Below are 23,041 nucleotides of genomic sequence, written 5' to 3'. Positions count from 1 at the left end.
TAATTTTTAAATGAGAACTTAATTTTTGGCACCCTTCAGCCTCAATTCTATTTGGGCCAATTTCTGTGTCACTGCCATTGGCAAGTGTACATTCTGTGTCACAGTGAATACCAATAATTGTGTTCAGTCACTTCAGTATCAAAGTGAGTGCCAAATTTATGGTGTAGCCATTGTTTAGGTATAAGCCAACTATCAGATATTACTTTAATATATTTGACTGTATCACTTAATTACTTAGGGACATTGATTTTATGTAAAAAAAATGGTCTTTTCATTTTCCAAAAACATGCAATTTCATTTCAAACCTGGGGCCCGTTTCATAAAGAATTGCAACTGTTGTAACTTTGCCGTTATGGCAACTACCATGGTAACCTTGATTTTGATTGGCTGCTTAGCCCTGTTGCCATGGTAGTTGCCGTAATGGCAAAGTTACAACAGTTGCAAGTCCTTTATGAAACGGACCCCTGATCTAAAATGGAGATTCTATCTTGTCATAAAAAAATGTGAATGCCAAAAACATGAATTTTATTAACAAAGGTAAATTTAATGAATTCTTACACAAAAACAAATAACCCAAAATGGATTCCGGCTTTGATTCACATGTACCAGTAAAAAGTAAATGAAAAATCACTGTCCCTAATTTGTGGTAACATTTTTAAAATGAGATTGTACATTATCAAATAAACAACCATCCAAGTGTCTGTATATACATGTATGTGCCAAAGGATTCTGAAAGAAATTGTGTAATTGCTGAGAAATAAGCAAAAATATGCATGACATTTCACTAAAATGTTGGGTATTTTTCCAAACAACTATCTCACATTTTTTTATCTGTGATGGCGATCTTCATTGTGATTGTTTTTACAGCCTAGTTTTTGTCTCACCTGCGAAGCAAAGTGAGACTAGGCGCCGCTTTTCCGACGGCGACGGCGGCGGCGTCAACATCAAATCTTAACCTGAGGTTAAGTTTTTGAAATGACATCATAACTTAGAAAGTGTATGGACCTAGTTAATAAAACTTTGCCATAAGGTTAATCAAGTATTACTGAACATCCTATTAGAGTTTCATGTCACATGACCAAGGTCAAAGGTCATTTAGGGTCAATGAACTTAGACCATGTTGGAGGAATCAACATCGAAATCTTAACCTGAGGTTAAGTTTTTGAAATGTCATCATAACTTAGAAAATATATGGACCTAGTTCATGAAACTTGGACATAAGGTTAATCAAGTATCACTGAACATCCTGCATGAGTTTCACGTCACATGACCAAGGTCAAAGGTCATTTAGGGTCAATGAACTTTGGCCGAATTGGGGATATCTGTTGAATTCCCATCATAACTTTGAAAGTTTATGGATCTGATTCATGAAACTTGGACATAATAGTAATCAAGCATCACTGAACATTTTGTGCAAGTTTCAGGTCTCATGATTAAGGTCAAAGGTCATTTAGGGTCAATGAACTTTGGCCGAATTGGGGGTATCTGTTGAATTACCATCATAACTTTGAAAGTTTATTGGTCTAGTTCATTAAACTTGGACATTAGAGTAATCAAGTATCACTGAACTTTCTTGTGCGTGTTTCAGGTCACATGTCCAAGGTCAAAGGTCAATGAACTTTAGCCGAATTGGGTGTATCTGTTGAATTACCATCATAACTTTGAAAGTTTATGGATCTGATTCGTGAAACTTGTACATAAGAGTAATCAAGTATCACTGAACATCCTGTTCCAGTTTCAGGTCACATGATCAAGGTCAAAGGTCATGTAAGGTCAATGAACTCTGGCCATGTTGGGGTTTTTTGTTGAATAACCATCATATCTCTGTAAGTTTATTGGTCTAGTTCATAAAAAGAGGACATAAGAGTAACCATGTATCACTGAACATCTTGTGCGAGTTAGAGTAGTATGCAAAGTCAGCACTGCTGCTATATTGAACCGCGTGATGCAGGTGAGACGGCCAGAGGCATTCCACTTGTTATGATTTTAAGTCCAGTTTATGTCACTGCCCCTCATCTAGATCTAGGATGATATGGTGGCAATTAACATTGGTTTTATCGTGGATCCTATTGTTTTACAAACTTTCTCATGAAATACATGAAAGTGTTACAACAACTTTCATTTATGAAGTAACGTTAAAGGAAAATGAAACCTTTGGAACAAGATGGCTTGTGTGAAAAAAATCAAAGAAACAGATCAACGAAAGTTTGAGGGCAAGTCCAAGAAAAGGTCACCCTAGAAGGCAAAATTTCATCTTTGATTTAAGAACTTATCTTTGGTGGGGTAAGAAAGCCCAAATGTTGAAATTTAAAATTTCATTTAGAAAAATTTGATAATATGCATATTTATGCTAATTTGGGGCACCTAATTTGCATAATTGGTAAAATGGGCGTTACGTATGGGACAATTATAAAAACTCATAGAAAATAAAAACAAAACTTGTGAGATTTAGTCATAGGTGGGACATGGACCCCCTAACATCTTATTACTTTTGGGGGAAAAGAAGTGATGTCATCTAATTAATTATGCAAATTAGGTCTTGTCCAAGGACGGAATGTCCCATACGTAACATTTTGAGGATGTTTTTTTAAGTTATTTCTCATAATACAATACTTGTATTGTTGCATCTCTGGGAAGTTCTAATTTATAAAGTATGAAAATGTTATACCCCAAAAAGTTTCAAAAATAGAGTTTACTTTTTAATTAAAAGTTAATTAAATAATTGTTACGTATGGGACAACATGTTACGTATGGGACATTTACACACAATGTCAATGGGGAGATTTGTGTACAAAGTGAATGGAGAAAAACAAATTTCAAGAGTGCTCTAAAAGTGATTATTTACCTTTTCTTTAGTTTTTAAAGACTGATTTGTTATGAATACTGAGTAATGAAAACAATTGAAGCGAAAAAATTGTGAAAATGGAAAAATATGAATAAAATAAAAAACAATAGAAATACATAATTCATGAAACCATGAAAAACAAGGAAAAAATGTGGAAATGGCTAATTTCCTTGTCAGTCATATCAAATATGTCTCAATAGAACATTTTAAAAGACAGAAACTCTTTTGTTATTTCCATATTTTAAATTATTTCAATTTTTTTAATTATGGGGGAAATTGTGTACATTCTCTATGGGGACAAAATGTCCCATACGTAACTGTCCCATACGTAACATGTCATTAATTTGTTTAATTAGAGTCTGTAATTAGAGGGATTTGGCTTATGACATGAAACTTGCCTTAGATATACTAGAGTATTGTGACTTCTATCACACTGAGTTACAAGTTGTCAAATGAAATACTTTCAGAGAATTCTCAACTTGTAAAAATTGTTTTAAAAATTGTCTTTTTTCTGCGTCCCATACGTAATGGCCCATCTTTTCTCTCTAAAAGGTCAAGGTCGAGGTCATATGCCACCATTTTTCCCATGATTATTCTTCTCCTAGATGTCTACCATCATGAGGGTATTCAATCTAATCAAAGTCAATTAACACTATTTTTCAGGTCATTGAAGCCTCTGAAATGTCCCATACGTAACACGCGCGAATTCTTGGACTTGCCCTTGAGAAAAATTGAATGAGTAATAAAAAAGTTATGAGCATTTGAATTTTAGATCATTATTATAATGTACATGTAGATCCTCCATTGGCAATGCGACAAAGATGTTTGATATCACATGTGAACAACTTTCCCATTGGTTTTGTATATATTTCACTTAAAAATGCCTTTTATCATATCTATCAATCATTAATTATTTCTATAGGAGGGCTTGTAATACAGATTTTCAAAGAATATATTATGGATAAAGAGTGTGTATCACCTTAAGAAAGAGCAGAAAGAGACATTTTTGGGGTATTTTACAGTCCGTCAAAGGGAAAGTTGTTCACATGTGACATCACACATATCTTTCGCATTGCCAATGTGAGGATCTCCATAGCATTAGTGATCGCAATATCAAATGCTCATACATTTCTCATTATTTGTCTGATCTTTCTCAAACTTTCTTTGTTCTTATTCTTTGATTTTTCTCATTCCACACAAGCCCACTTGTTCCAAGGGTTTCATTCCCCTTTAAGTTTTTCTTCTACCAACCTTAATTTTGTTTTGTGGGGCGAGCTTTCATTTATCTTTAACTTTTTTTATTTTTTGTTGCAGATATGCTTTGACTGTAATAGTAAAAACCCAACCTGGGCTAGTGTCACGTATGGTGTATTCCTCTGTATAGACTGTTCAGCCACCCACAGATCACTTGGTGTTCATTTAACATTTATCAGGTAATGTATTGCCGATGGGCACGCAATGAATATCCTGGTATTGTATTGCAATTTGCTCCACAGCTTTTTATGACTGCAGCATTTTTTTTTTACATAGGACTGTACAGAACGTAGTTGATTTTTTTTTCTCATAACCAGGGCTCCGTAACACAAAGATTTGCGGTGAATTGTAAATATGATAGAACCGCACTGATTGGTCCCTGGTCAGTATTTTAAACCTAATGCGCGTGTAACATTATTATTGATTGGTCAGTACATAGCGATTGATGGCTAATCTTTGTATTACGGAGCCCAGACATGCTCATCAAATTTGAGGAGTAACATTGTTCCCTGATGTGAGAGCCACTTGTATGAGCAGATTGACACATTTTTTGTGTGTGTTGTCTTTAAACATTTTTTTTTACATAGGACTGTACAGAACATAGTTGATTTTTTTGTTCTCATAACCAGTAATGCTAATCAAATTTAAGGAGTAACATTGTTCCCTGATGTGAGAGCTACTTCTATGACCAAATTGACACAAATGTCTTTTGTATTGCATTTTTTTGTACATAAGACTTTACAGAATGTAGTTGAAAGATTTTTTGTCACAACCAGAAATGCTAATCAAATTTGAGGAGTATAAAGCCAGTTCGTAGTTCCTTTCTGCGCATGATCAAAAGATTCTACGCATGATCAGAGGAAGGTCATTTGTACTAAAGTGACATGGTGGTTTAAAATCTAATGAGATAAAGCACCAACTTTCATGTCTTGATTATTCATATATTCTTTTGAATTGTCGTTTTCATTTACATCCACAAAAAACAACAATGCTTCCACGAACGACTGGTATTTCACAGTTTGTCAAGTACATTGTGCAACATACTATGATATGCATTCAAAGAAGGAATGCAACAAATACCTTCATAAAGTGTTCATTGGTGTGCTATTCTAGTCACCTGGTCTATTCAATCTCTTCATCCTGCTATGTAAGGCAAGCTTACGTAATATCTTGCTTTGAAATCTGCCTATCATAATGAAAGAAATGAAAGGTCATTTGACCAAAATTGTCCATGAAGTAACTACGAACTGGTCTATTCCCTGATGTGAGAGCTACTTGAGCAAATTGACACAATTTTTTTTTATGTTGCATTTTTTTCTACGTAGGACTGTACAGAACATAGTTGAAAATTGTTTTCTTTCAAAACCAGAAGTGCTATAAATCAAATTTGAGGAGTAACATTGTTCTTTGATGTGAAAGTAATTGTGTGATTTTTTTTGACATAGGACTGACTGTAAAGAACATAGTTGAACATTGTCTCTCATATTAACAGAAATGCTATTGCTCCTGATGTGAGAGCTACTTGTATGAGCAAATTGACACAATTAAAAAAAAATAGTTATAATTATTGTTGCAAGACTGATAACATCAGTAAATAATTGGTATAATGACTTCTGTTTCTATGAGGATGTCAAAAAATGATTTCTGTTTGCTCTTTTGTTTTAATTAGCACAGTGATTCATAATCCTACATGTACACGACCTTGAACTTGTGTTTACTACAGAACATACCCATGCTAGAGTTGAGTCTGGAAACATTTTTGTACAGTATACTATCATACAACCCTTGAGTGTATTGTACAGTTTTGCACAATGTGTATACTTGTTTACATGCTACTTTGTTTGCTATTTGGGTTTCTTTTTTGCTCACATTATTATGATGGTTTGTGGTTTACTGGTGAAATATCGTGGTAGCTGTGATATGTGTAAAATGATTTATTGTCTGACAGTGATAGCCTAAAATTTATTTTCTATGAATATATATTTTCTTACAAATGTGATTGAAATACATGTATGAATGCCCCTACGTGAAACTGTAAACTTGATTTTATTTCTGTTTTTGTATGATTAAGTTTTTATGGGGGGTGGGGCTATGTGAATGTTTACCCCTACATGGACATGTATGTGATGACAGTGAATAGCTTTGTCTATATTTTATTAACAACCCATCTTTAGTACATGTTTCTGTTTTATATGTAATGTCACACAATGAACGAATGTCCTGTTTCTGATAAAATAACCCCCAAAATGTTCATTTTGCTTTCATTCTTGCTGTAGATCAACTCAATTAGATACGTCATGGACATGGCCTCAATTGCGTGCAATGCAAGTTGGAGGAAATGCAAATGCAGTAAGTTATTCTCATCATTCTAATAATAATAATAATAATCCGCTTTTATATAGCGCTTAATCCATCGGAACGACATTTCTAAGCGCTTTACAGATATATTATTACCCCGGTCATCGGATTCAATCAGTCATTCCCGCACACAATGTGTGCACATCCTCCACTCCCTGGGGAGTATTCCAGTCAGTCGCCTGTGAGGCGCACACAATACTGGACAAGCTACAATGACTTTCACATCCTACCGGGTACCCATTTAGCACCTGGGTCGAGAGTGGCAAAGTGTGGATTAATGCCTTGCCAAAGGACGCCAGACCGCGGTGGGATTCGAACACACGACCATCTGTTTACAAGGCGAGAGTCAGAACCACTACACCACGGCTCCTCCACTAGGCTTTGATTTGCTGTCAACCATAGGTTTACCAATGTATTTTTATTTGTATCATGTGTTGTGTTTATGGGTGCTTTCAGGTGTGTTTTCTATGTACATGAAAAATGGAAAGTATATAGATGATTTTAATCACATTGGCCCGTATTCTGAAGTCGGGTTTAACTTAGACCGTGGTCTAACTCTGTGCTAAATTTATGGGTAGCCAAAATTTGGTTTATATTGTATATTTGTTATGTTTGCTAATTTGTTTCCTTTTGCTTTCATAACGAATAAAAATAGTTCAATATACTTTAGGTATCATTCCCTGACAATTATGAACATTTTGAGTGTCATTTGAGTTTAATAAATTGGATGTGTACTCTTAGGAATTTGTGCCCCGATTAGCTCTCCATAGTTTAAACCTCAATGTTAAATCAGGGTTTAACAAGGGCCTACAATTTATATAAGCCTTGTTTAATCATTAACTTTCATCCGAGGATCATGTGTTTCAAATATGTTTCGTTAAAATCATATTTGTGTTTAAATGATTCTTTGATGTAAAAATCTTTGAACATGCAAAAATGAAATGCCAATAAATGCATGGAAGCTAGTATTGCTTGAATGCATAGAAATATCAATCATCATTCTATGATGCTATTGTAGATCGGACACGCATTGCATACACTCCAAGTTGAATTACTAGTATAGATCACGACCAATTATTGATTTTCATCCGTGGATCAAGTGTTTCAAATATATTTAATTAAACTCATGTTTGTGTTCAAATGATTCTTTGTTGTAAAATAAAAATCTTTATGCAAAAATGAAACATCAATAAATGCATGGAAGCTAGAATCACTTGAATGCATAAAAATCTCAATCTTCATTCTCTGACACCATTATAGATCAGACACACATTGCATACACTCCAAGTTGACTTATATGTCATGACCATATGTCAAACTGCACAGTCCATTGGCATGAGGGAGAATTGACGCTGAATAACTGATTAAAAATATCTTTTGATGAGTACCCCATACATGTAGTAGCTGTGTATATTTGATTTGGATATTGATTTGATATTAAGTCAGGACTCTAGTATGGAATAATAATTTTGACGCACCCTTGATAAGTTGGGTCTAGATGATTGACAGATTGTTAAAGGTCAAGTCCACCTCATAAAAATGTTGATTTGAATCAATAGAAAAAAATCAGACAAGCACAATGCTGAAAATTTCATCAAAATCGGATGTAAAATAAGAAAGTTATGACATTTCAAAGTTTCGCTTATTTTTAACAAAATAGTTATATGAACGAGCCAGTTACATCCAAATGAGAGAGTCGATGATGTCACTCACTCACTATTTCTTTTGTTTTTTATTGTTTGAATTATAAAACATTTCAATTTTTACGAATTTGACGATTAGGACCTCCTTGCCTGAAGCACATAATATTAAAATAATGGAATTCCACATGTTCAGGGAGGAATTAAACTTCATTTCACATGACAATGACAAGAAAATAGAAATATTTCATATTTCATATAATAAAATACAAAAGAAATAGTGAGTGAGTGATGTCATCAGTTCCTCATTTGCATACCGACTGAGATGTGCATATAACTGTTTTGTGAAATAAAGCGAAACTTTATAATGCCATAACTTTCTTATTTTACATCCGATTTTGATGAAATTTTCAGTGTTATGCTTGTTGAATTTTTCTTTTTATTCAAATCAAGTTTTTGTTGGGGTGGACTTGTCCTTTAATTATGTTTTATATAAATATCTCTATAGATATTAATGCATAATTCATGACACATATATAATGAGGTCTGAATATTCATCTCTACTTGTATCAATAAATTATGCATATATTCATGACACTTGCATTCTCTATTCTCTATTTTCATAGGTCGCTTACTTCAGACAGCATGGAGCTTCGACCAATGACGCTCAAGCTAAGTACAACAGCAGAGCAGCCACGCTCTACAAGTCAAAGATCAAGGAACTCGTAGCAGCCGCCATTAGAAAATATGGCAAAGAGGTAAGTACCGAAACGGCATGAAGCATGCAAAGTCGAAAATTTATCTTGCATGTTGTAGCACCATTATTGGGTATCCCATAACTATTTGTCATTCATGTTCATACTATAAATATTAATGTGTTAGATTTTGACCATTGGTTTTATTTGTTGGTTTGTTTGGGAAGGCACTGTACACTGTTTAAGATGTCCACTAATGGGGAAAGCTATGCTCCTGCCTTATGACTGCATGCACACACATTATGACCCTGTTCTCATTAACCACTCTTCAAAACCACTTCACGCAAAGCGGTATTGCTGCAACGGGAATATTCTTGGTGGGGTGACTTGTTTCGTGCGAAATTTGAAACCGCAGCATAGACATTCTGCACACAGTAGCACACTCAAAATGTGTGAAGATCGTTTCCCGAAGAACAGTTGTGTCCTCACTTGTGCTAAAATCAGATTGACGAGGCAAAGCGATTGAGAAAACTGCATCATAAGATGGTTTTCCAAACAGGTGTGGATGATCGCTTCCAAGACCGCTTACAGGTTTCCACTAAACTAGTTTTAGTAAACGTGTGGGTTTATAATACAGTCACATCAATGAAACCGACTCGAAATCAGTCAATGATATGCCAAATAATGCAGTAGCTTTGATCGGTATGGAGTTGGTATCATTGGTGTGAATGTAGTATTACTCTCTGTATTATTGAGTGATAACTTGTCATGGTTTATTTATAATTATATATGTAGATCTGCCTGTGAGGGGGATACGAATTCGTCCTTGAGTACACCGGTCCATGACATTTTCTCCTGCGACAATTTCCCTGCTCTAAATTCCACCCACTTATTGAATGACCAACTTCAACCCTGGGTTTAACACTATACCCTTCCCTAAACCTAACATCAAACCCCATTGCAACCTTAACCCTACATCTTAGATGAAATTAGCCCGGAGCGATTGTCGCAGGAGCAAATGTTGTCGGTGCACCTACTAGCCCATATTCTCAAGTCGGGTTTAACTTAAAACTCAGGTTTAAAGTTGTGGTTTAAGTATGGATAGCCAATTGTTACATAAATCACTAACAGAGATATCATATTTCAGCTCATTTGGCTCTCAAATCATTCATAATTGTCTAGGAAGTATAAATAGATGATTGTCTTCACCATCGATGAATTATGAAAGAGCACAGTAAACATGAGAAATGTACAACTTAATGAAAACTTTGACGCTTTTGGCTTCCCATAATTTTAGCACAGAGTTGGACCATGCTCTAAGTTAAACCTGACTTCAGAATACAGGCCTCTATGTAGTACTTTAAACTGCCTTCTGCCTTGAACTTTGATAAGGAGTGGATTATAATTTGCCGAAATCTGATACTATGAAAAGCACCGGAAGCACTGGAATAATTTTGCTTTGCAAATTTGAATAGCGTTTTTGGTCACAAGAGATAAGCTCTCAACTAAGTAATGTACAGTCCTATGTAAAAATATGCTATACAAAAGACTTTAAATGCATTAGCAGTCTTTCAAAAATGTGGCGCAAATTGGGATGCGATACCAGGAAAATTATTCCCTGCCCAACCACAGATATTCCCTTCCTTGGCCTTTTCAGGGGTTTTCTTAGTAGGGGAAGTGATGTATGTTATGCAGTGATAGTGGTGGTTGCAATTCCATGGGCACAGCAATATTTTTTGTTTAAGGTTGAGTTAGTTGTCTTTTTTAAAAGCCAAAAGTGAATGAACATCATGCACATGTAAAAGCTACATGTATCTGAAACATGGAAATCTTTGAAAATAAGAAGAAAAAAAATTAACAAATAAGAGAATGCTTGTTGTAAAGTATGCAAACTTGTAAAACAAGGAAGGAAGGAAGGAACAGTAAAGACAGAAATGAACACAAGTACAATTCGTCGTCTTCCCGCAGAAAGGCCTTTAACGTATTTTGGCGCCCCAATTTTTATTTTTTTTTAATTGCTGAAATGGAAAAAGCATGTCATGAACTCTCTTCTGGTACCATTCTCAAACCTAAATGTGACGTCATTATGACATAATAAGCAAAAATATTACCATGTGCTTTCAGCACAAAGACGTGTTATTTCTCTGGGAACAAGACCCTTCTCGTTCAAGGTGCGTGCGCACATAGACCGATTCGCGCCAGCAGCCTTTCTGCAGTCTTTGGATCAGTGGATTATGTATTTTTCTTCCTGGAATAGGGCGTAAGGGATTCTTAAGATTAGAAAGCATTTTGAGTGTTTTAAATTAAAAAAACAAAATATCAATGAATAAAACAACTCGCTTTGTCAGAAAGTATGAGAATTAGGACAGAAAATAATACACTAGCTGCTAAAAGCACAAAAATAAGATCAAAATATAATTTGCGTTTTCATGAAAATGTACTTTTGACGAGTCGTGCGCATTAACATCCTTTCTGCGAGAAGGGGACAAATTCTTCTATGCAAAGAGTTGTGTTTGAAATTTTTTTTTCATTTGATACATTGATAATACACAAGCATGATAAGTGTAACATTAGACAGGAATAAGATATAGGCCTGTGATTCGCTAAATCTTTTATTCTGTAGATGGATAGGAGTAAGAAAGAAGATGTTTGGAAATTGGTAAGTATGATGGCATTAGATTGATCCTACTGCTACTATGGTGTTAAGGGATAGAGCCAAGTACATGTAGGAAAAGGCTTAACCAGGAAAAAAGGCTTGGGGGTGTTGCAAGAAAATATTTTAGCTGCAGCATATCAGGGCCCCGTCTTACAAAGAGTTACGATTGATCCAATCAATTGTAACTCTATGGAAATCCATCAGTGTCATAATTTTTTCTACAGGAAATGTGCAAAATGTCCTTTGTAAACAAAGGCGAACACACCGAACTGTCTAGGAATCAGTGAACTTATGGATATATACATTCATATCTGGAAAAAGATTTGAGCAAACATGCATTGTATATGTTGACTTTGCTGGCTTTCCATAGTTGCAATTGATCGGATCACTTGCAACTCTTTGTAAGACGGTCCCAGATTAAACTTCTTGTTTCAAGGGTTAAATTAGCAATCAATCACTAATTTGCAATTAACTGCAAGACATATGATTGATTAAGGGACCAAAATTTGACTTGCAATTGATCGCACGTTTCTTGCAACACCCCATTAGTGATGAAATGTGCTGTTGCTGTATATTGTAGGTTATGGGAGACTTATCCATCTGCGTTTCTGCTTGCACAGTCATCTGCAAACCTTATGGTCAAACTTGCATGGTGGCTCAGTGGTAGAGCGTCCGCCTCATGAACGGGAGGTCGTGGATTCGATCCCTGGTCAAGTCATACCAAAGACTTATAAAAATGGGACCTTCTGCCTTCTTGCTTAGCACTCAGCATTTAGATTGGAGAAGGGTAATAATAACATATTATGTTATGCAGGGCCCGCTGGTAGAGCAGTCTTATGATTGAAGTGGCTACCCTGGGTAAATAAAATGTTATTATTATTATTATCATTAAAAATAAACAATGTACTTGCATACAAGCCCTCGTACTAGGTCAAAAGGCAATTTCTCAATTTCTGTCATTGAGTTTAGCGCCCATCTCATCTCCTGAGGGCTTTTCCAACCTTTGCCACACTTTCTTTCCAACAGAACAAATTTAACCCATTGTCTCCTGCAAATGGTAGGTTCTTGTCGAGTAAGATTGAAGTACGAAAGGGATTTTCCTCAAAGATTTCCTGAAAGAGGGGAATTGAAAAGAAAGACTATTGTTACCCAGGCCTTTAAAAAGTAAAAGAATTTGGTTTTACTTTTACTAATTACTGGTATTTACTAGCAAGGGCAATATCTTGATGTTAAATGTTATAAACAGGAAGGTATAAAACCACCATTCCTAATGTGTTTCTTTACAAAAGGATCAACTCCATTTGGTTTCTTTTGTACATGTAGTTGCTAGTAAATAATTAAATGTGCAAGCAAAATGGGTCATCTGTAGCTAAGGGTTGGTTGTTGTCTCTACATGAAAGTCTAAAGCAAGAATACAAAATATTTGATTTTGCTTCTAAGTATTATTGCTTTCATGAATTATTCTAGCTTTTTTGGTCAAATGTTGGTCTTTGCCATATTGTATATTTACAATCGTATCCTTCGCAGAATGTTGATGAGCCCGGACCGACTTTAATCTGAAGCATTCATGGCTAGCTTTCTGTTCCTATGTTGAGTTGTTGTTGTTATTGATGTTATGCTAATATCTGCTGCATTTAAAAAAAAGATTCTTTCAAGGCTTTACATGTACATGTACAGGTTGAATCCAAGGTTCTGTTTCATAAAACTTGTAATAAAGTTTGCTAATAGCCAATCAGATGCTCTGATTTCAGAAGATTTTTTTCCGGGGGAAATTGTATTGCAAGTTTGATGAAGCACGACCCTCAGTTGCGTTTTTTTTTTAATGAATCTATAATCTATTAAGTATGGATGGATACAGAGTATAGCCATGTACTAAACTTCACTACCAGTACTTTCATGCTTTTCATGCGATATTTGCAGTCTGTGTAAGAGTGAGACGTGGCATTTTAAACTTAGCAGTATTGTATTTCAACTCTTGATACACTTGACTTTGCTCTTGATTTAGATTATATTAAAGGCATTGGTAGTTATAGTGATCACTGCAGCTGTGATTGAATAAACTTTACTGAATGCATCATAGATAGGTAGACCAGTGAGCTGGAGAATAATAATACCAACATGCTTACTGTATATAGCGCATATCACTGCCAAATGCGTCCCTATGCACTTATTGGGATATTATTACCCTGGCTTTAGCCCCGCAGTCTTTTAAAGCACGGTGGCATTTCAAGGAATAAATTCCTGCCAGGTACCCATTTACCTCACCTGGGTCAAGTGCAGCACAATGTGGATAAATTTCTTGCTGAAGGAAATTATGCCATGGCTGGGATTCGAACCCACGACCCTCTGTTTCAAAGTCTGAAGACTAATCCACTGGGCCACAACGCTCCAACTGGAGAGTAGATTATAATGATCCATATTCGTTGCTGTTTAATTTCATCTTGCAAAGTTAATGCAGTCATGAGTAGCCTAGTCATGAGTCATCCAAATTGAAATAAGACTGCTTTGAAGCATGTCCTTGGCACATCAATATTAATGTGGAAATTTATTCATCATTGTTATCTACTGTATGTGGGCCAACTAATTGATGGAAGCCTGTCGTGATCATGTTTTATTCATCGACTTGACACTGTCTATTAGCATTTATCTTTCAGTGTTGCATTTTTTATATTTTGCAGTTTATCTCTCAGAAATGAATTATTATTATTATTATCATTTATTTGGCAAAATGAAGACAACATAAAGAATACATACAATTCAGATATCAAAGAATGAACAATGAGATAGAAATTAACCACTGGATTGCCAGGGATAGAAATAGTTAACTGAATAAATGTGGCACTGAATAAATGTGGCAATATGCCTTCTGCCCCACTTCCAGTGGTTATAAACATATACATGTACATACATTAATTAAAAATATTAGAATAATACGAAATGTTAAGATCAGTTTAAATTAAGAAAAACATGAATAGAGATTAATCATTACAGAATGCCAAGAAAATAACCAATTCACTTGGAAATTGCCATCATTTTCAAGTTTCTGCTACAGTTTCAATGAAAAAATTTAGTGATAAAGTTCTTTTGTTCTTTTTTACATTAAATCCTGTTCAATAATTTATGATGTACTTCAGACATATCCTGTATTTAGACAAGTCCGTGCAGGTTATTTTTACCCTGAGAATCTGATTCATTCAGTCAATTCAGTGCACAATTAATGCACATTCTCCACTCACTGGGGAGCATTCTAGCCAGCCGCCATGTGAAGCAATGTGCAGTGACTTTCACACCCTCCACTCCCTGGGGAAGTATTGCAGCCAGTCACACAAGGCATTCACAATGTTGGGATAATGCAATGACTTTTACATCATCCACTCCCTGGGGAAGTATTGCAGACAGTCACATGAGGCATTCACAATGTTGGGCTAATATAATGACTTTTACACCCTCCACTCCATGGGGAAGTATTCAAGTCAGTCGCCATGTCAGGCACTTACATTGCTGGGCAATATACTGTGACTTTCACACCCTCCACTGAATGGGGAAGTATTCCAGCCAGTTACCATATGAGACACTCGATGCTGGGCAATCTACAGTGACTTTCACATCCTCCACTCCCGGGGATACATTATATTTTAGCCAGTTACTGTGTGAGGCACTCACAATGCTGGACTAATATAATGACTTTTGCACTCTCCACTTCTTTGGGAAGTATTCCAGTCAGTCACCATGTCAGGCATGCACAATGCTGGGCAATATACAGTGATTTTTACATCCTCCACTCCCTGGGATGTAGTTTAGCCAGTCACCATGTCAGGCCGTCACAATGCTGGGAAATCTACAGTGACATTCACACCCTCCCACTCCATGAAAAGAATTCCAGCCAGTCACCATTTGAGGCCGTCACAGTCCTTGACAGTCTACATCGACTTTCGCATCCACATCCGATTATCACATGTGTCTTATTTTGTTCTCACCCAACAGCTTCATCTGGAGGACTTTGTTCAGTCGCCCCAGCAGAAGGAAGTAGATTTCTTTGAGGAGCATGCCGATGAAGCGCCCTCTAACATCACGCCCATCCCTGCAGGTACAAGCAATGGACGGTTATCAAGCAATCCAGAACCGCTCAAAGTTCCTGCACCATCAGCCTCTCCAAAACCAGGTCAGACATCATTGCTTTTATTAGTGATTAATGGCTGAATTTTAATCTCATGCATAAATTAGCATAATCAATTAATTTTTTTGAACAATTTAGGATGTAATTTTTTAAGATTGTGTTGTAAGTGATAAGCTTGCTAGTGTTTGACGCGATCCCATGGTCAATGGCTGATATCGGGGGGGGGGGGGGGGGGGGGTGGCTAATGCAATTTCAAAATAGCCATAGTGGGTATTTTCATAAAGCTATTCATAAGTTCTAACTTGAAGCATGACTGGTGAATCTTTCTTGCACTAAATGATCCTTATGTGGCTAACCTAGCATGTGAGCGAAAACAAGTTCCTGTCATGGGTAAAGTCATATGGAACTTTATGAACAGGATTATGAAACACCCACCAGGTTATTAAAGGGTTAAGGGGAAGTCATACCTGACAATGACTACATGTATGTTAAAGAAAAATTAACATATGAATGATTATTTTTAAAAAGTAGATGCTGGTGTATTTGTTTTACTAAAAGACAATCGTTGTGAAAGCAGAATAATTTAGAATGGAACTAATCAATATTAAAAGTAGGATGATGAACATAAAATATGTTGTTTATTTGAACTCGGAGAAACATAATTGTCATATTTAGAACTATTTGTTTTATATTTTGATATATATTTCTCTATATCTGTGTTTAAGGCAAATTTGTTTGTCTTGTTTTGTTCGTAATGCGTCTTAATGCCCTCTTTCTTCGTCTATTTGTGTATTATGACGGAATAAACCCATTCATTGACTTCGCCCTTTCGTAGGATGTAGGCATAGATTATTATATATATATATATATATATATATATATATATATATATATATTCAATTAATTTGTTCTTACTAAATGCCTTGTAAACTCGATGGCCCGTATTCTGAAGTTAGGTTTAACTTAAACTCAGGTTTAAAGTTGTTTAAGTATGGGAAGCCAAAAGTATCAAAATTTATATGTAGTTGGATGTATCTAATGTGTACTGTGCTCTTTCCTGATTCGCAGATGGTAAAGACAATCATCTATTTATACTTCCTACACAATTATGAATGATTTGATAGCCAAATGAGCTGAAAGTATGATATCTCTACTGTTAGTGATTATGTAACAATTGGCTGTCCATACTTACACCACAACTTTAAACCTGAGTTTAAATTAAACTCGACTTCAGAATATGGCATTTATGTTTCCTTGATGTTTCAATACATCCTTTTATGATGCAATAAACCCTGTTGCATATCAATGTACCCTTCTCAGCCCCCGAAGAATCAGTAGGTGCACCTAACGTTGAAGCTGCTCTCAGTACGTCGCCCTCTCAGGTCAAAGTAGAACCAAGGAAACCCACTATAGGACAGAGGAAACCTGCAAGCGCAAAGAAAGGGGTAAGATAATGCTGATCTTGATCATCTAGGCACATTCTTATTATAGCTATAGCGCCATCTCAGGGAGGAATGACTCATTGTGAGATCTTATGCCAGTAGTTGCAGTAAACACTGATTTCATCAGAAAGTCTGTAAAACCAGGCTTAATTGTCAGTATATCATCGAGGATCTAGATCTCGTACAGTCACATAAACTGAACTTTGTGAAATCTTGAAATCTACGCTGAAAAATATTCACACTGAAGATCACCAACACAGATAAGCGCACGTGGGACAGTGTATTATTATCGCTTTGAATGTCGTGCCAGACGCTTGACCCGAATCCTGTGCTTATTTGCTAATTTCTCACCAATTACACAATTTCTTCCAGAATCCTTTGGCACATATTCTTTATTTATGCAAACAGACACTTTGGTGGTCATTTCATTGAATTCTGTACGAACTCATTTTGATATCGTTACCAAAACTGGCATTTACCTTTAGATTTAGCAAGGAGATTGAGAAATCCTCCTTTTTTCAATTCCATTTGATTGATTTTAAAATTTTAGAAAATGTGGAAGTTTTGCTATAAGGGTTTGATTTCTTCATCCAGTTTTGAATTTTCTTCTTTTTGGATAAAGTCTGTGAAATGGATAACAGTGATAACAATATTCTTTTATTGTAATTTTTTTTATCCATCAGCTTGGTGTGAGAAAAGGCAAAGGTCTCGGAGCTCAGAAGGTCAAAGCAAACTTTGATGATATAGAATCTCAGGCTCAGCAACAGGATAAGATGAGGGAAGAGAACGCCAAGATGGCAGAGCTTCAGAAAGCCAAGACGAAAGAAGAGGAAGAAGCCAGGATGTAAGTCCTGGGGCCCGTCTTACAAAGAGTTGCGATTGATTTGCGATTTATCCGATCAATCGCATCTATAGAAAGCCAGCAAAGTCAACATATAAAATGCATGTTTATTAAAAACAAATTCTAGATATGAATGTATATCCATAAATTCATTGATTTATTGACAATTTGGGGTGTTCTCCTTTGTTTACAAAGGACATTTTGCAAATTTCCTGTAGAAATAGTTATGACAATGATGGATTTCCATAGAGTTACGACTGATTGGTTCAATCGTAACTCTTTGTAAGACAGGGCCCTGCTCTCAAAATTTGTCTTTCAATCATTTTGGCCCGAATTCACAAAGGTGGTTTTGAAAACCCATGGTTGAATCTCTGGTTTATGCAGATTTCCTTAAGATATAGTGCTTGATTTAGCGCGTATTGGGCGCGTATACATAAAAAATGTCCAGTGCTGATACGCGCTTTTGTCACGGTGCGCCAAATTGACGCCCATTACCATGGGGATCCACGGTATTTTATTCACGAGTCCACTGATTGAAGAGTGGACTCAGTAATTCAAAACAGTGGACTCGTGAATAAATTAGAGTGGATAACCACAGGTGTCAATTTGGTGTACTGTGACAAAAGTGTGCATCAGCATTGGGCATTTTTTTTAATATACGTGGTAAATAAGCGTAATTCATAGAGGAAATCTGCATAAACCATGGACTCAACTGTGGGTTTTCAAAACCATCTTTGTGAATTCAGGCCAATGACTTCAATGATTTTAAAATGTCTTGGGTTGTCCTAGGAGCTTCCATGTAAAGATCCAAATGAAAGATCATCTTATATTCCTTTGGCCTTTTCTGGTGACAATTTTCGAAAATCATTTCAACGAACACCAACTGAAGGCCATGCACACCTTACAACCCGACTGGTCTGTGACTGAGTGAGAGAACATGAATCGCAAGGTAGTCATAAGCCTCGACACCACACACCTTGTGATCCGACTACCCTTTTGTCTGCAACTCATGCATGCGCTTTTTGCCATAGCAACTGAGAAAATACTACTGCGTATGCGCGTTGCATATCAAGTACGTGTCGGTATTTAAGTGCGAATCTGCAGTCCGATTGGCTGAAAGTTGTAAGGATTCAACATCAAGGATTCATCAAATCCTTACGATTTTCCTTGCGATTTGTCTCTGATTGGTCTGCAATTCTCAAGCTGACAAGAGCTGTGACGTCAAATCTCCCCTCATTCAGTTGCAGCCAGCTGTAGACCAGTCGTAAGGTGTCCCATGGCCTTCATTCTCTCTATGCAAATAATACAGGCACTCAAGAAGCCGATAGCTTCTTGTAGTTCTTGCAGAAAATATCTTGTGTACGCCAATAAATGGAAATCTCATTGATTCTACATGTGAGTGACATTAGTAACACAGAGTTGCTAATTTTCCGGATTTTTCCGGAATTCCGGATTTTTTCCTTTGCTGAAAAATATTCCGGAAAAAAAAATCGATTGTCAAAGTGAAATCCGTAAAAATTTCCCCTCCAAATCTTGTCACGGAGTTCGCTACGGAGAGCGCAATTTCAATTTTGGATGGCCAATTTGCGCAGACGGAAAATTATTAGCGTTGTGCGCAGCATGAAGTTTAGCTGGTACTCATAGAGATGTACATCTCTATGCTGGTACTGTACTTGCACGGTACGCGCGAGCAATACATTGTAGCAGTTGCAAACGCCGCCCTATACCCTGCAGGGATACGGGTGTCAGCGCTATATCCCAGTCGGGCGATCGCCCGGTAGAACCGCTCGAAGCACGGCCCGGTGTGGCTGCAATTGCCTGCTGCTGCGTGAGTGATTGGTTGTCTGCCGCGGGATTTCAGCTGAAAACCTATTTGCTACCATGAAATATGTGTTCTCTGGTGCGTATTCATCAATTCAATATGTGTGAACTATCCATCATTTTGATAGAAATTGTGATTTATGGATTTTCAATAGTATAGGATTGTCTTGTTGATGAGTACAGTGAGTGAAAAAGGGCACCCCAGCTGCTACATACACCCGTCCCGAGTCGCACCCATTGGCCGCAGCATATTAACCCGCAGCAGGTTAACCCGTACCGTAATACGTAATGAGTACGGGTTACATGATTTTTTTTTTGAGCACCTTTCTTGCCTATGATATGAAGTTTATTATGTCATTAATTATTTGTTATGTACTACTGTAGATTAATGATTTCAGCCCTCTAAAGAATAAGAAAACGTTCCAGCTTCAGGGGGCTTCGCCCTTGACCCCGCCGGGGTCCAGGGGCAGGGCCCCTGGACCCCGGCCTGGGTTTTCAGGATTTTTTTGAGCTATCAGTTAGCATCTCTGGTAACAGTAACCTGGCACAAATACATACATTTAAAAAAAATATTTCGGTGGGGGGTATTTAAGTCTTCTCTGAATTGATTTTTCTCAAATGTATGACAAATGTATGACAACTATCTTTGAGGTTGACAGTTTAACATCAGTGTTATCAAGAGGTCATCATTTGTACTAAAATTAAATTAAATCAACAAAGTTGTTGCATATTCAAAATGTGACCTCTCCTTCTTTTGAGACATTCTTAGAATATTAGATATGCAGGCTTTTCTGTCATGTCAATATTAAATTGAACATAATATCTATAAAAGAGCATTAACCTTGTTAGATGAATTCACTTGTTAATCTCTACTAAAGTTTCTCTTTGTTGTGAATATGTATTCAGGGCATCCATGCGTCTTGCCTACAAGGACATGTCAGTCGAGATGAAGAAACAGGAGGAGAAATTGAAGAAAGAAAATCCAAACAAAGCCAAACAGATGGAACGCCTTGGAATGGGTTATACTGGAAGAGGGTAAGTGTGTTCTTTGCAATTTATTATTCACTTTTCTGCCTAGCTAAACTAGACCTGCCAACCAGTACGTTTTTTCTTTAAGAAATATGATTTTGTAAAAGAAAAAAAAATTACTTAGTTTTTTTTACAAAATCGTAATTTATGGAGAAAAATAATTTCTATATTTCATAAAACTTACACAAATATGGTTATTAGATCTATGCAATTTCAGGTAATTGGGTGTTTTTTTTTCAATCATTTTGTTAAAACCAGGATGAATTTTACACATGTTTTAATGGGGTTTTTTTTCTTCTGCAAGAGCAGTGCGCATTTTAGCTTGCATGCAGCATTTTATTGTGAAATACACTTTTTTGGGGAAAAATACAGTTTTTTTTTTTATCACAGAATGCACTCATTCATTCCCAGAGGTTGGCAGGTCTGCTAAACATCAGTTTGTAGTGATGCATTGTGTGAAAAATGCTGATTAAATATAAACTTTCTTTTAAGTGTTTCAAATTGTAGAATTTAGTCAGAAATTCCAAGGAAAAATTTGAATATATGTATTTGATAATGATTGACTTTGTATGAAGATTGTAAAATAAAAACATTGCAGCTCAAACTACACATAATCTTGAATTCATGATGAGTAATCTTTTTTTAATGTGTTAGGAACTCTCATCATTTCCCTTATGTAACACACATTGATGTTATTGATTTTTTTTCTTTCTGTTCATACATACACCTCTGTTATATCTTTTGTTTGAAATACGAAATGAACTACGGTACTACTACTGATAATAATTATGCTGCAATGGCAATATCATAACTATAAGTTATAATAATAATGATTATAACGCAGTTCTTGTGTAGTGCATGTCACAGTACCGCATAACGTAGATGCGCTTCCAAAGGACTGAGATATTATTACCCTGGCTTTAGCCCCGCAGCCCTTTACAGCACGATGGCATTTCAAGGAATAAATTCCTGCCAGGTACCCATTCATCTCACCTGGGTTGAGTGCAGCACAATGTGGATGAGTTTCTTGCTGAAGGAAATTACGCCATGGCTGGGATTCGAATCCACAACCCTCTGTTTCAGAGTCAGAAGACTAATCCACAGGGCCACAATGCTCCACTATGGGTAATATGTGGGTGGGGATATTAAATAGTATTGATTATTGATATTCATGGTGATATATTTTTTATTCTTATCGCAGTGGAGTATCACATTCAGCCATGAACGATATGCAGACCATTGAACAGGTCAACCCGGTCAAATCAGGCAGTGGAAGCAGTCGGTCAAGATCCAGGGATTTCTTTGATGATTATGACACCGGCTTTTCACGTAGTTCATCTTCCTCATCGAGGTAAGCCAGGGGGCTGTTTCATAAAGCCGTTTGTAAGTTAAGAGCGACTTTGAGAACGACTGGTGAATCCTTCCTACGCGCTAAACCATCGCCAATTCAATATACCATTTACCACAAGAAAGGATCACCAGTCATTCTTAAAGTTGCTCTTAACTTACGAACAGCTTTATGAAACACCCACCGGGGAATAATTTTACTTTCCAAATTTGATTACCATTTCTTCTTGTGAAAGAAAAGCTTTCATCCATGCTCTGTACTGAAATTTTGTAGCAAATTACCATGCGATACCAAGAAAATTATCCCTGTATGTAAAGATTCAGAAATGTTAAAGCAAGTGTTGTAAACTACAGATATTGTGGCATTTGTTGATGATGTCACATACTAAATCTTTTTGTGTTTTTTATTGTCTCACCTGCGAAGCAGAGTGAGACTATAGGCGCCGCTTTTCCGACGGCGGCGGCGGCGGCGTCAACATCAAATCTTAACCTGAGGTTAAGTTTTTGAAATGACATCATAACTTAGAAAGTATATGGACCTAGTTCATGAAACTTGGCCATAAGGTTAATCAAGTATTACTGAACATCCTATTAAAGTTTCATGTCACATGATCAAGGTCAAAGGTCATTTAGGGTCAATGAACTTAGACCATGTTGGAGGAATCAACATTGAAATCTTAACCTGAGGTTAAGTTTTTGAAATGTCATCATAACTTAGAAAAGATATGGACCTAGTTCATGAAACTTGGACATAAGGTTAATCAAGTATCACTGAACATCCTGCATGAGTTTCACCTCACATGACCAAGGTCAAAGGTCATTTAGGGTCAATGAACTTTGGCCGAATTGGGGATATCTGTTGAATTCCCATCAAAACTTTGAAAGTTTATGGATCTGATTCATGAAACTTGGACATAATAGTAATCAAGCATCACTGAATATTTTGTGCAAGTTTCAGGTCTCATGATCAAGGTCAAAGGTCATGTAAGGTCAATG

The 23,041-nt window shown here is 36.4% G+C and overlaps 1 protein-coding gene across 2 annotated transcripts in view; it reads left to right on the top strand.

The window, feature by feature from the left end:
• Positions 1–23,041, top strand: part of LOC121405736 (ADP-ribosylation factor GTPase-activating protein 2-like) — a 35,795-nt gene that overhangs the window by 2,044 nt on the left and 10,710 nt on the right. For both annotated transcript variants that reach the window (XR_005968686.1, XM_041596684.1), the window contains exons 2-9: positions 4,160–4,278; positions 6,376–6,448; positions 8,724–8,855; positions 15,433–15,610; positions 16,886–17,010; positions 17,691–17,851; positions 20,576–20,704; positions 21,900–22,049. Coding sequence is in view for 1 of the 2 variants with exons in the window: in XM_041596684.1 (XP_041452618.1) it covers positions 4,160–4,278; positions 6,376–6,448; positions 8,724–8,855; positions 15,433–15,610; positions 16,886–17,010; positions 17,691–17,851; positions 20,576–20,704; positions 21,900–22,049 (1,067 nt within the window). In the remaining variant the exon portion in view is untranslated. The remainder of the gene's footprint in view (positions 1–4,159; positions 4,279–6,375; positions 6,449–8,723; positions 8,856–15,432; positions 15,611–16,885; positions 17,011–17,690; positions 17,852–20,575; positions 20,705–21,899; positions 22,050–23,041) is intronic.

This window comes from Lytechinus variegatus, chromosome 19 (genome assembly GCF_018143015.1).
Source record: "Lytechinus variegatus isolate NC3 chromosome 19, Lvar_3.0, whole genome shotgun sequence".
NCBI classification, from domain to species: domain Eukaryota; kingdom Metazoa; phylum Echinodermata; class Echinoidea; order Temnopleuroida; family Toxopneustidae; genus Lytechinus; species Lytechinus variegatus.
Note: the sequence above shows the minus strand (reverse complement) of the source record. Positions and strands in the feature narration are given on the sequence as shown.